At 35.4% G+C, this 15114-nt stretch overlaps 1 protein-coding gene across 1 annotated transcript; it reads left to right on the forward strand.

Annotated features, from left to right (window-relative positions):
• The first annotated feature begins 3131 nt into the window (after positions 1–3131).
• aqp3a (aquaporin 3a) lies at positions 3132–8057 on the forward strand. The gene is made up of 6 exons (XM_053481380.1): positions 3132–3312; positions 5577–5703; positions 5874–6011; positions 6100–6203; positions 6543–6760; positions 6887–8057. Exons 1-6 carry the CDS (start codon positions 3205–3207, stop codon positions 7062–7064), a joined length of 873 nt encoding a protein of 290 aa, XP_053337355.1. The 5' UTR covers positions 3132–3204; the 3' UTR covers positions 7065–8057.
• The last annotated feature ends 7057 nt before the right edge of the window (positions 8058–15114 follow it).

A 15114-nucleotide genomic window follows, 5' to 3' on the forward strand; every position in this document is an offset into this window, starting at 1 on the left:
TACTACATGTAGTACATGGTGTAGCATCTCCTCTTCTTTTCAAAACAGTTTGAAGACATTTTTCAGATGTTTCTGGAGTTTTAGAATGATCAGTTTCCAGCTGCTGTAGAGTCTTTGAAACGGTTCATTTTAAATGACCCTGGGCCCACAGGACAAGACAGTTCTTTTGAAGCATGTTCACATGGCTTCCTTTTTTGCATGATAGAGCTTTAGTTGACATCTGGAGATGACGGTGGATTGTGTTTACTGACAGTGGTTTCTGGAGGTATTGCTGGGCACATTTAGAAATGTCAATGACACAATTACAGGTCCTTCTCAAAAAATTACCATATTGTGATAAAGTTCATTATTTTCTGTAATGTACTGATAAACATTAGACTTTTATATATTTCAGATTCATTACACACAACTGAAGTAGTTCAAGCCTTTTAATTGTTTTAATATTGATGATTTTGGCATACAGCTCATAAAAACCCAACATTCCTATCTCAAAAAATTAGCATATTTCATCCGACCAATAAAAGAAAAGTGTTTTTAATACAAAAAAAGTCAACCTTCAAATAAATATGTTCAGTTATGCACTCAATACTTGGTCGGGAATCCTTTTGCAGAAATGACTGCTTCAATGCGGCGTGGCATGGAGGCAACCAGCCTGTGGCACTGCTGAGGTGTTATGGAGGCCCAGGATGCTTCGATAGCGGCCTTAAGCTCATCCAGAGTGTTGGGTCTTGCGTCTCTCAACTTTCTCTTTACAATATCCCACAGATTCTCTATGGGGTTCAGGTCAGGAGAGTTGGCAGGCCAATTGAGCACAGTAATACCATGGTCAGTAAACCATTTACCAGTGGTTTTGGCACTGTGAGCAGGTGCCAGGTCGTGCTGAAAAATGAAATCTTCATCTCCATAAAGCTTTTCAGCAGATGGAAGCATGAAGTGCTCCAAAATCTCCTGATAGCTAGCTGCATTGACTCTGCCCTTGATAAAACACAGTGGACCAACACCAGCAGCTGACATGGCACCCCAGACCATCACTGACTGTGGGTACTTGACACTGGACTTCAGGCATTTTGGCATTTCCCTCTCCCCAGTCTTTCTCCAGACTCTGGCACCTTGATTTCCGAATGACATGCAAAATTTACTTTCATCCGAAAAAAAGTACTTTGGACCACTGAACAAAAGTCCAGTGCTGCTTCTCTGTAGCCCAGGTCAGGCGCTTCTGCCGCTGTTTCTGGTTCAAAAGTGGCTTGACCTGGGGAATGCGGCACCTGTAGCCCATTTCCTGCACACTCCTGTACACGGTGGCTCTGGATGTTTCTACTCCAGACTCAGTCCACTGCTTCCGCAGGTCCCCCAAGGTCTGGAATCGGTCCTTCTCCACAATCTTTCTCAGGGTCTGGTCACCTCTTCTCGTTGTGCAGCGTTTTCTGCCACACTTTTTCCTTCCCACAGACTTCCCACTGAGGTGCCTTGATACAGCACTCTGGGAACAGCCTATTCGTTCAGAAATTTCTTTCTGTGTCTTACCCTCTTGCTTGAGGGTGTCAATGATGGCCTTCTGGACAGCAGTCAGGTCGGCAGTATTACCCATGATTGCGGTTTTGAGTAATGAACCAGGCTGGGAGTATTTAAAAGCCTCAGGAATCTTTTGCAGGTGTTTAGAGTTAATTAGTTGATTCAGATGATTAGGTTAATAGCTCGTTAAGAGAACCTTTTTATGATATGCAAATTTTTTGAGATAGGAATTTTGGGTTTTCATGAGCTGTATGCCAAAATCATTAATATTAAAACAATTAAAAGGCTTGAACTACTTCAGTTGTGTGTAATGAATCTAAAATATATGAAAGTCTAATGTTTATCAGTACATTACAGAAAATAATGAACTTTATCACAATATGCTAATTTTTTGAGAAGGACCTGTATGTCGCTGAGTAATGCAGTGTCGTCTGAGGTCCTGAAGACCACGGGCATCAAACAAAGGTCTTTGGCCTTGTCCCTTAAGCACAGAGATTTCTCTAGTTTCTCTTAATCTTTTAATGATGTTATGCACTGTAGATGATTTGCAAAGCCTTTGCAATTTGACATTAAGGAACATTGTTTGTAAAGTTCCACAATCATTTTGCGCACTCTTTCATAGATTAGAGAACCTCTGCCCATCTTTACATTGGTAAAGATATCCTTTTTTTTTTATAGCTAATCATGTTACAGACCTGATGCTAGATGTTCTCCAAGCTGAATCTTTTCAAAATGTCTTGCTTTTTCAACCATTAGTTGCCCCTATCTCAACTTATTTGAGACCTGGCATCAATTTTGAAATGAGCTCATTTACTGGATAAAAGTGTAACATTTCTCAGTTTAAACATGTCTTATGCTCTTTATGTTCTATTGTGAATAAAATATTGGCTCATGTGCTGTTCATTTTATTCACAAAAAAAAAACACATCCCAACTTGTGTGCCAGAACTCAGACAAATTATATTTTGCTGAGTTCCAGATTTGCCTCTCACAGTAACAGAGAAAGTCAGGTTTTGTTAAAATTGGACTAAAACATTCTTGTTGCTGTTAATGTTAATATTTTAAACCATACTCCATATAACGGGCAAATGCTTTTGCTACAGTAGAATGCAGCATAATTCCACTTTTTTTTATTTACCTAAGTTACTTAAGGGTCCTTTGTGTGGATTATGGTTCAACCTTTTTAAAGAAACCCTGTTCTACATAGGGTTCTACATGAAGACACATGAGCCCTTCCAAAGTAAAAGTGTGAAGAAAAAAAAAACCAAGAGGAAACTGGGGTTAGGTTTGAAACTTTAACTGTGAATAACAGGAAGTGGCATTCAAAATTGTAAATTTCCAATTCAATACACCGCATGTGAATTGATGTCACATTACCTGCTTCATTAACAAAACAGGTAAAATAACTAACCTGATTTTTTTTTTCTTTACGGACTATTTTTAATAGATTATTTGGAGTAATATTTTAGAGTTTCAATTTAAGGCTGTACTTAGCACAGAAAGTAGTTGTTTTGAAAAAGTGGATGAGCACAACTAAGCAGGGTGTGTGTGTAGAGGCTGGACGTGAGAGATGACAGAGGGCTGGGCATAGGCTTACATAAGTATAAGAGCACTATGCCGGGCTGACTTGAAAGCATTCCACTGAGGAAGTTAAAGTGTAGCATTCACTTGGAGTCAAGAATTCGGCAGAAAGATGGGCAGGCAAAAGGCTTTCCTGGATAAGATTGCTAGCACCTTGCAAATTCGTAATAAGCTACTGCGCCAGGGACTGGCTGAATGCTTGGGCACACTAATCCTGGTGGTAAGTGCTCTCACATTCACACTTTGTTTTATAATTTTTTTTTTCTTAAATTAACTTAAAAAAAGTTAATATTTGTATAATTTCTCTAACATTTATATAAGTTCTCTAATAACACTTGTTGATACAGTGATCTGTATTTTAAAGTGTAACTGCTTCACTGCTGAAATTTATTTGTATTCAACTTATTAATACATTTTAGTTCCATTATATTTTTTTATTATTTTATTATTTTTTATAGCATAAACATTTAAAATAAGCAATAAAATGAATATACTTAAATAAAGGGAATATATATTTTTTAATGAATAGCTATTCATACAGTATACAAATAGAATGTAACTAGTTTGCCTTCATTGGTTGAAGGATTTAAAAGGAAGCCACATTAATGGGTAAAATGTTTTATTCCTGCTGCTTACTGTTGATATTTTAACTCTCTTATATTATAGATGAAACTGGGAAATAGTGAGCATATACCAGATGGTGCAGTTAATAAATTTATAAATTGTACTGTAATGCAAAGAGTGTTTGATTAGCTGTTATTTGCATTGAATGATAAAATCAGGTCCTGTTCATTGACAAGCATAAACAAGTTCTTCAATGGGGCTCATTAAAATAAAGTAAACTAAAATGTTTTAAAGGATCCTCTCCCTTTTCTGGCATAAATTGATTTATTTTTGTTAGTTTTTATTTTGCTTTAAAAAAAAATATTCCCTTTCTGTTTTTATTTAATATCTATCTTGGTATTTGTATAATAAGGGAAAAAGTTCCTTATCAAACTTCCTGTGTAAAGACACACCTACACACACTGAACCAGTTCTATACAGGGATTGATACATATAGGGAGTGTCTCAGACATCAAGCCTTATCCCAGAATAAATGTTATGGTTAACCAAGACAGCTAAAGGGCTATAGGCTATTCTCAACCACAGCATTCCTAAAATACACTCTCTTCTTCCTAGTATACATGTAATATACAAAAATTGCCGGCTAGCTCATTGAAATTATAAGTCTTGGAGAAAACTCCTAGAAGGACGGAAATGAAACATGACGTGACTCTAAATCTGGAACGTGGTGTGTCGAAGACGAAACTTCAGAGGAAGGGTGTTACCTTTAAAATCAACAAAAGGAGAAAAAAAAGAAGACAAAATGCAATATTATTCTTTTGACAGGAGCGTGAAATATGTGCAGGTGATGCAACACAGCGACTCAGGTGTCATAAATAATGACGTAAATGATGGCACTCCTTTACCACCTTTTATTTAATATTGTATAATAGATCATTCTATAATGTTCAACACCCTACGTATTAATATTTACACCAAGGTCCAGAACGGTGAGTGGAGTAAGAAAGTGATGTGCGGTGTCAGAGATGTTTTAAAATAACAGGAAATGTCAACTGCCTTGGTTTCCTCTAATGGTTTCCTGAATTTTTCTAGAGAACATTTTCAAGATAATGAAAAGGAAAAAAAAGGGTTATAAATATATTCATGTATTATAAGGGACATCCTGGTTGTTCATCATCGTCATCATGTCACAAAAAGAGCGTCTGTTCTGTAATGTGTCTAAAAGGCATCTTAATTATTATTTATGTTTAAGGACACATGATGTCCTGCAGATGCCCAGATTGGAGTGAAATGCAGGTGATCCAGAGCACCCAAAGAATGGAACACTTTATCCAGAACATATGATCTATGGCTCTATACCTAATGTTTATTAGAGAACCGTCTGTGCCCTGGCTAGCTTTACAACCATCCTAATGCCCACCTTGCTTCTCTTACATGCCAGACACTTGTCTGGCAAATACTTAAGGTAGTTTGCAATAGCTGTCAAGAGCTACAAGATCAAACCACTGCTGTGACTGCACAGTTAGAGCCAATTTCAAAGAAAAACTAAACACAGTTTGAAAAGCTGGCATGTTAAGCTTATAGGGTTATTTATTTGATTCATCCAGGATTTAATGATTTCCTTAAGAATTGTTTTGGATAAAAAGCCTGATAAATTGGCACATAATAATTACATAAAAACTACTGATTATATAGCTTTTTCAGGTATATGATCTAATTCTGCTAGCTAAAACCCCATATGCTATTTTATGCCCCATGTGATAGTAGCAGGAACACTTTGTCTTCAAAAGGTTTTAATCATATCTGTGATCTCCACCTACACCCTTCTGATAACATCTAAAATATGTTTGCATAGTACTAGTATGCAACCGATTTATCTAGTTTATCTTGCTTTTAAACCGTTCGATTTTCGTTTTGCAGATGTTTGGCTGTGGTGCGGTGGCTCAAGTAACACTCAGTGAAGGATCTCACGGGATGTTCCTCAGTGTAAACTTAGCCTTTGGTCTTGCAGCCACACTTGGAATCTTGGTGTGTGGCCAGGTCTCAGGTACCACAAATTCTTTCATATTTAAAATGATTTTGGCCACTTTTTGTAAACACAGATGTTCTTAGAAATTAAAGCAAATACTTAATTTTTTTTCCTTTCTCTTGCTTCTGAAATGTTTTTTACCATTCAATATTTTATAAACATAACATCTTTTACCACCAACTCCACAGGAGGTCACCTGAACCCAGCAGTAACTTTGGCATTATGCCTTCTTGGAAGGTCAAAATGGAGAAAATTTCCAGTGTACTTTCTTTGCCAGACAATTGGTGCTTTTTTTGGGGCTGGTATAATCTTTGGCATGTATTATGGTAAGTCGAACAAGAAGATTAATACAGTGAAATAGAATTCGAAAGTATTGTTCATATTTGTCAAATCTTTTCATATTTCATGTTTAAGATGCTATCCAGAAATATCACATAAAACAAAATGAACTACCCTATGGAATTTTTGCCACCTACCCTGGTGGCCATCTTACTACCGCTAATGGATTTTTCGATCAGGTTAGTAATTACATGAGAATTATTACAATCTTTTGCTGTGATGTTTTAGTGTCACTCATATACTTAATTAAAGTTGAAAGATCATGACACTGTCCCAATTTGTAGCCTTCTTTAAACTGAAAAATTATTAAATATTTTTATGTGTAATATTTTTTCCATCAAGAATGCATGATATATAACTTCCAATATTAAGCCTACACTAAGCATGAGTATCATGCATTTCAGCAGTCTTCACTGCTCCTCCTAATCTGAGTCACACAAACCATACACACCTAAACCTGGCACTGTTCCTTTATCTCACTGACCATTTACTGTTATTCTTTCCCACATAATTTACAGTTTATAGGAACAGCTGCACTGATTGTGTGCGTCCTGGCGATTGTAGACCCCTACAACAATCCTATCCCACAAGGACTTGAGGCCTTCACTGTGGGATTCACTATACTTGTCATTGGGCTATCTATGGGCTTCAATTCTGGCTATGCTGTAAACCCAGCCAGGGACCTGGGGCCTCGTCTTTTCACGTCAATGGCAGGCTGGGGTAGCAAGGTCTTCACGTAAGTTAATCTTAACAACACACCATCTAACTGCCTTAAGTTTTTGTGAAGAATAAATTTACTTCTCGAGAAAATTATTACTTACATTATTACATGCATTAAACTATTAAACTATCTCCCCAACAGTCATGGAAACTATTGGTTCCTGGTGCCTATCTTTGCCCCATTCCTTGGTACCATAGCTGGAGTGATTGTATACCAACTGATGGTGGGCTGGCATACAGAAGGGGAGGCACGGGAAAAGCAAAAGGCATCAGAAGGAATGAATGTCAAGTTGAATGATATTGATTCTTCAGTTCCTTAAGCTGGATTAATCAACATAGAAACAAGGCCTACCACTGTTTTGCTCATGATTCAATAGGTTATGAACAATGATACACTTTTAAGAGATATTCTCACCTATCCTGTAGGGGATCTGCATACAGATAATGAGGAACAAGGCTGTATATCTTTAAAATTATTACATTTGTTATCATTACTGACAAATATGCTTTTATGTCCCTTGTACTCCATGCTCTATACTCTGCTTATCGTCAAGACATTAAACTAAGCTCACTTTATACATGACAAATTTTGTTATTTCTAGACAGACAAAACTGTAAATGATGGGGGAGCATTACAAACATTGCATTTACTAAATCTTTGTTCCATTAAAAAAAACAAAATTATTCTGTATTGCTAAAATGTTAAGATTTTTTTTAATACTTATGTTGATTATGGCTGTGTGAGCAATATTACACACTTGTATACATACTTGCTAATTTTCTTTTTTGTAAATATATATTTTTTACAGGTTTTTATACATTTTATATGTCTACTGTTATGTCCTTATAAAAGTATTAGCTAATTAATTATAGATAAAATAGCTTACTATTATATTAGCAATGTTTACATATATAGTTACTGTATAGGTGTAGACGTCACCAAGCTACTTTTTTTGCCCACAACTAATATGTTTGCAAAGCCATACACATTTTTATTTTAAAAAGAAGAAGAAAAAAAAAAAAATAAAATATATATATATATATATATATATATATATATATATATATATATATATATATTGTTCTGCCAAAATAACTGTATTTTGACCATTTAAGATTTTAAAATTATTTCCATACACTGTGGTCCACTGCTTATTTCTTCTTTTTCTATTTTATTCTTGTTAATGAGCACTAGAATGCAAACTACTTGTGATATAAAAAATCCATAGAGGTTTTCTTCTGCATTCATTCAATTTTTGTTTTTTGTACACTTAATGCTATTTTAAACATGTAAATAAAAACCTTACATCTTAGTTGTCTGCTCATTTATTATTGTTATTGTTGTTGTTATTATTATTATTTTACATTATTATTATTATTATTAAATTATTATTTTACTATATTACATATAGTCAGATATAAAAATACAGCCAAACAAATAGTGCATCATGGTGCCAGTATTTTAATAATGACGCAGGATTAAAATGATCACAGTTATGTGAGTTATTTTATTGAAGAATTAAAACAGCTGTTTAATTTGCAGCTTTTTTTCCATTGACTTGAATAAAATGCCTCAAAATTCAAATATAAATAATATTCATGGTTTAGTTGTAGTTTGCACTATTATGATTAGTAGCTCTCTGAAGTCATCCCTTCAGTATTGCTACACATGACCATTTAGGGTAAACGAAGTACACAAGGTACAGGAATGGTGTTTTTCTGGCTAGAGATTTTTCAAATTCGTCTCAGAATTTGTGATTCATTGGTTCCATGGTTATTGTTGACATCCACATGTGTTGCCTGTGCAAAGTATTTCTTTAAAAATTTCACAACCGAAAGTCAATGATGCCCTTGGTATTTTACACTTCAGGAGCAATCCGTCGAATTTTTTACTACAGATTCTCACCTAGATTGAATTAGATTAGATTAAATTAGATAAACTTTATTTCCATTATGCAATGTATATGTACAGAGGCAATGAAATACAGTACGAAACCTAGATATAAGATTAAACACTTAAAAACATTTCCTCATACTATGAAATTTGAGTCGCATGTATTCCTATTTTGCTTGGGGTAGTGTGAACCTACAGTACTTTTAACTGCATGCCTCAGGCGCTTCAGGTAACTGTGAAATGGAACTGTTTCAAAGCCTGATTTTTCATGTCTGTTATCTTTCATCTAGCATCTTCAGGGGGCAAACTGTCCACATGCCTTCCGTGGATGCCAGTGGACATCTGTTTTTTATGAACTTTATCTTTATAAGGCTTTTTATATAAAAGGCATATTATCTTTATTGAAGTGTGATCCAGGTTTGAGGCATTTCTGTGTTTTTACTATTCTATGAAATAACGGAAAATATTGCGAGGCTAGACTAAATGTAGTACTACAATAACAGATTTTTTTTTAGGCGTTCCCCAAAAAAACAAAGAAAAAAAAACAACAAGAATGCAGGGCTTGATGTCTTACATTTGGAGCTAGGTACAGTATCTTGCAGCCAACACACAGTATTGGTGCTGACTTTATTTTATTATGTCATACATACAGTATAATATGGAAAATGTGTGTGCCAAAGAAGCTACTTCTGAAATGTATGCAACATGGAAGTGGCCAATCTTCCTTTCCAAAAAAATTCTCGTTGCTAACTTTCTTTCGAAAGAAGTTTTTATATGTGCCCCAAAAATGAAAATTTTTTTGTGTTATACTATTTCGCTTCGAACAATAAAAAAAAAATGCAAATGATTCATATTTTTACTTTGAGTATTGATACCAAAAGTTGTGTGAGCTTCGAGAAGCATATGACCTGTAAATTGTTTTTGGTAAAAGATTTAAAAGAAAAAACAATCTGTAACTATTGTAAAATTCATGTTGCCATAAAAAATTATCAATTTTTTCAGGTTTATGTTTTTTCATGTTAAATCTAAATTGGCCAAGTTTCATCGGAATGACAATTACGATTATTGAAAGAAGTGACTTGAAGGATTTGAAGTTACAGACACTACATAAAAGGGTAAAAATATAAATGTGTATGCATATTTACACAAAAGCATGGATAGGGAGATAATATGCATTATGATAAGTGGTGTAATATGATCCTACATGAAAATTTACTTTTTTACCCATGTGAGACACTTTTTAGCACCAATACGATGTTTTGGGGTCAACCCTGAGTATCTTTAGGGCAAGCCATAATATTGTAATTTTGTATTCTCAGTAAAGCATCAGCAGAACAGCAATCATTTGGGATGCTACAGTAGTAATTCATTATATTTTTAAAAAATTTAAAAAATCTCTTAATAAAGTTATTGTCCTATGGCATAGTAAATTCCACAGGACCTGGCACAAAGCAAAAGTGCACATTTGGTGCTATGCACTCTCTGACCCTATTCATGCTGTTACTGATATGGCTAGATTAGAGTTTGTCAGTGGCAAGCCAGAAGGGAGCCACTCATATCCGTTAGATGTTGCAAAGCTAAACATGGGGGTCTGATTGAAAGCCTTTGCTCTGGTCACAGATTCTAAATTGATTTCAACTCCCAACCCATTAATTCAACTAAAATGAACTCTATGCTTATCAGCTAATGTCAGGTTTGGGCGTTGGCATCTAGAAAACTGTTCAAGTTGCTGGGCTCAGTTAAGATTAAACTCTGAATCAGCAAGCATGTGATGTCAACATTGACATCACAGCAAAAGTCAACAAAAGGAATGTCTGTCATTGTATGGCTGCAAAAACATGCTAGTAAATTGCTGTAAATACTCTGTAGGTGTGAATGAGTGTGTGACAGAGTGTTTATGAACTGCGTCCTACAATAGTCTGGCATGCCATTTCATCCGAAGTGTTGCCGAGATAAGCTCTTGATCCAAAACCGCCCTGACCAGATAAAGTACTTGCTGAAAATGAATAACTGCATGGACACTAATGTTACATCAACACATTTTTTACCTTTTAAAGACGGAAAAATCTTATCACTGCAATGTAATGAAAATTACACTGATGTAATGAAAACTGGCATAGAATAGAAAACTCAGGTTGCATGATTATCATAGCATTAATTTGCATACAATTTTACATTCAGCCACAGTTGCTTAATTTAGCTATTTGGTAACTGTCAAAAACTGTTTTTTGATATTTTAATACTATAGAAACAAGAAAAGAAGATAACAAATGAGATAAAGGTTATGTAGGATGAACCTCTGCTGGTGGACTGGAAAACTGTCTTTCGATTTGAAATCCCAATATGCTTACACTGAAGCTACCATATTTTAGCATTGATAAAATTGTGTTGTGTTGCCTTGTGAAATTGATCTCCAGGGCCATACATAAGAACCAAGATTAATGATGCCTGCTTACTTTTCCATAACCACCCTGCTTGAGTGAAATCATTCCTTTGAACCCGTAAACAGATGTTACCATCAGTAGGTGTTGTGCTGTGTTCACTCTACTTTTCTAAAAGCTTGTCTAGACCATGTAATAACACAATTTTTAATCAGATCTATATTGTTTCCTGCTTTGAACCATAAAATTATTTTTAGTGGGTCATCCTGCAGTAGTAAACTTTATGTCAAGACTCTTTTATCCTTGGACACCTTGAGGGTGTTGTTCAGCCAGATGCTGCCCATATGTGAAAAACACAGACCTGGAAATCTGTATTGAGGTAACACTGTTTCCAAGTCATGAATGCCAGGCTGTAAAACTTCTTTCATCATTTTACCTCCACACGAAGAGCCTAGATTCCGACAGAATTCCTCCTGGGTTTTTTTTTTTTTACTATCATCTAAAGAAGTTGGCCTCTTATATAATTCTGATTTTTCAGAACCATGCACTACAATATACAGTATGTGTTAACTTTTATCATCTTGCTCTTCAAGAGAGTCATTTGCAAAGCTACCTCAAAATATTTATTTTACTACTTGTTTAAAAAAAAAATGTCAGCATCTAACAGTGGATGTCTAATTCTCTCGGGTGGAGAAAATCCATTTCCTTATCAGATAGCTGTTCTCTTGATCACACAAATGAAGGGAAAAATAAAAAGTGGGTAAAAGGCTAGTTACATAATGGAAAAAATGATAAACTTAAAACAATGTTTCTTTAAACAAAGCTTTTTTCTCTTTTGATTGTATATAATAATATATATGAGAATAACTGTGGTCTATTATTTGGATACATTCTAGTATATACAATTAAAACACAAGTGCACTTGTTTCAGTGTTTCACCAGTGCTTGGATTCCATCAAAGTAAAAAGTTTTCTCAGTATGGCGGAGACTGCTCGCTTCACATCTGAAACACTGGCCTTCCAAGAACTCCTTTAATGATGCCAAACATGTGGAAATGGCTTGTAGCGAGATCAGGACTATATGGACTATACTATATATGTGGCGTGGCAATTTCCTGTAATGTGCAAGTGGTGTTTGTGAATTAAGCGAGAAGTAATGAAACAAGAAGTGTCATTACAAGTCCAAGTCCTCTTATTATTATTATTATTATTATTATTATTATTATGAGCATTTCTTTATCACCACAGCTGACAATCTGATATGTGCATTTGACTTGCAATTCCTGATGCAAAACTCAGCAATACGGATGCAATAACACCAGTGCCTGAGTTTGAGCACAAGTCAAATTATACTTAAAACAAATTAACTGGTAATATTTAGAAAGTAACCCTATTTTCAGCTTTTTCACAATGAGTGCTGCTTTCACAACGAATCAATGCATGAAATATTTTTTATTCTTGTTAGCTCTTCTCTAAAAGCCATTTCTACCATGTTTGTCCCTTTTTTCTACATCCTCAAACTGTATATTTGAAACAAGCTATTCCCTAAATTAAAATCTGGCTTTAGCTCCGATTATATCTTTACTTCATTGCTGCACTTGTGTTTAAGGGCAGGTATAATTGAAAGGAAGCATTATCAGATTTTCTGCCCCAAAGCAACCAACAAAAGCCAAGCAACTGTGACATGTTTGCAGATCAGCATCAGACAACCTTAGACATGAGAAAAGCCAGGGTTCTACATCCTTAATTATAACTATACCACTAATCTCTAGGGTAGACATGAAAATTGAGTGCGTCACAGCAGCAGATATGTATCCAGAACTGGGACAGTCTCTTCCCTATAAGGATGGGACCCAAACAACTCAATTATTTGGGTGGAGATGTTCTCTTATCTGGACACTACAGTATGCCCTGTGGGAGAGCACAACCTTACTTTAACTGCCATGTCTTTAATCCACCAATCTACTGTTAATGCCTAGAACATACAGTTGAAGTTTCCATACAGGTTCCAACAGTCCTTAAAACCATTCCGCAGATTTTATGGATAGGTTTGCCAAGTCTGTAGGCACATCTAATCATGCATGACTCAAGTAAAGTTCTCAAGTAAATTGTTCTTGGATAGATTATTTCATTCATAAAAAACAGTATTTCATCATTTCAGTGGGTCAAAAGTTTACATACCCACAGTTGAAAGGGCCTTTAAACAGCTTGATGAATGGCTTAAAATGGCTAATTGACATTATTTGAGTCAACCTGTGTTTTGTGTATACTTGTGAAATGTATTGTAAAGCATTCCTTCAAACTCAGTGCCTATTTGTTTGGCATCATGGGGAAATCTTAAGAAATCAGCCAAGACCTCAGGGGGGAAAAATGTGAACCTCAGCAAAACTGGTTCATCCTTGGGAACAATTTCCAAATGCCTGAAGGTACGTCATTCATCTGTACCAACAATGCTACTCGAGTATAAACACCATGAGACCACACAGCTATCATGTGCTTTGGGACGAAAAGTACACATCAATGCCAGAACAACAGCAAATGACCTTGTAAAGTTATTAAAGGAAACAAGTAGAAATACATTTATATCCACATTAAAACAGGGCTTATATAGACATAACTTCAAAGGCTGTTCAGCAAGAAAGCATCCAATGCAGCAGACCCACCATAAAAAGTCAGACTACAGCTTTGGGTCAAACATCTTATTTTAACTGTTTCGAAATGTAACTGTTTGGCCATAATGACCACCATTATGTCTGGAGGTGGAAGAATGAGGCTTGTAAGCCAAAGAGCACCATCTCAACCGTGAAACGTGAAGAAGTGGGTTGGCGGCATCATTTTGTGGGCGTGCTTTTCTCTAGGAAGGACTTGTACACTTTACAAAAATAGACAGCATCATAAGGAAGGAAGCAATTAAAGTAACATCTAAAAACATCAGCCAGGAAGTTAAAGCTTGGTCGGAAATGGTTCTTCCAAATAGACCTTGCCCCCAAGCATACTTGAAAAGTTGTGGCAAAACAATAAAGTTAAGCTATTGGAGCGGCCCTGAATCGAATAATATAAAAAAAATAAAATAAATGCATTGAGAACTGAAAAAGTATAAAGAGCAACAAGGCCTACAAACCTGATTCAGTTACACCAGTCCTTTCAGGGCGATTGGGATAACATTTTTAGTTCTTGCAAGAAGCTTGTAGAAGGCTACCTGAAACATTTAAACAATTTAAACAATTTAAATCATTGTTATGTTGGAATATTACCAAATACTAACTACATTATACGTGTGTGTATAAACTTCTAACCTGCTGGGAATGTGATGAAAGAAATAAAAGATTAAATAAATCTTTCTCTCTACAATTCTTCTCACATTTCACAATAAAGTAGAGATCCTAACTGCCCTGAGGCAGAGAATGTTTACTTGGATTAAATGTCAGGAATTGTGAAAAACTAAGTTTAAATGTATTTGGCTAAGGTGTATGTAAACTTCAGACCTCAACAGTAGGTGAACCATAGTACTTATGGTTTGCATACCATAAGTACTACTGCACAACATAAATGGTTTGCTTTGGGTTGGTAGATTAAAAATGATGTTTAAACTAACAGTGTATGTTACTCCAATTCTGTAAAAGGTGCATTAGGGTAAGTACTGTATAAAAGGTATTCTTGATTAGTATATGCCATAAAGCAACTGTGCAATAGACAAAAATAAAAAAAAGTCACAGTGACTGCCAATTTCTCTTTACACTCAGAATACAATTTTGTTTCATTTTGCCTAATCCCCACTTTGTGGAGCTATTTGTCTTTTTTTTTTTTATAAATACTGCAGAAAAATAGTAGCAAAACAGGTTTCTATAGGAAACACTTCTTGCACGCACGTTTGCAAATGATCTCACTCACGAAGCTGTGTCTTTGTTCAGACTTGCAAACATCAGGACATAGTTTTCTCTAAATGCAAGGAACAGGTGTGTCTTTGCATGCCCTGTTTCCCAAATCAACCCTGTTATATTCTATATAAATAGCTGGGATTCCACTCTGAAATGAAAAAGACTGGTCTTAACATGCCATCTACCAACTCCAAAAGAATTTTGGAAACCGCAACTGA

The sequence above is a fragment of the Clarias gariepinus genome, chromosome 21 (genome assembly GCF_024256425.1).
Source record: "Clarias gariepinus isolate MV-2021 ecotype Netherlands chromosome 21, CGAR_prim_01v2, whole genome shotgun sequence".
Lineage (NCBI taxonomy): Eukaryota > Metazoa > Chordata > Actinopteri > Siluriformes > Clariidae > Clarias > Clarias gariepinus.

Coding starts and splice junctions, on each gene's coding strand:
- aqp3a (XM_053481380.1), top strand. CDS start 3,205: ATGGGCAGGCAAAAGGCTTTCCTGGATAAGATTGCTAGCACCTTGCAA. Junction 6,012..6,099: donor AATCTTTGGCATGTATTATG/GTAAGTCGAACA, acceptor TTCATGTTTAAG/ATGCTATCCAGAAATATCAC. Junction 6,761..6,886: donor TGGGGTAGCAAGGTCTTCAC/GTAAGTTAATCT, acceptor TCTCCCCAACAG/TCATGGAAACTATTGGTTCC.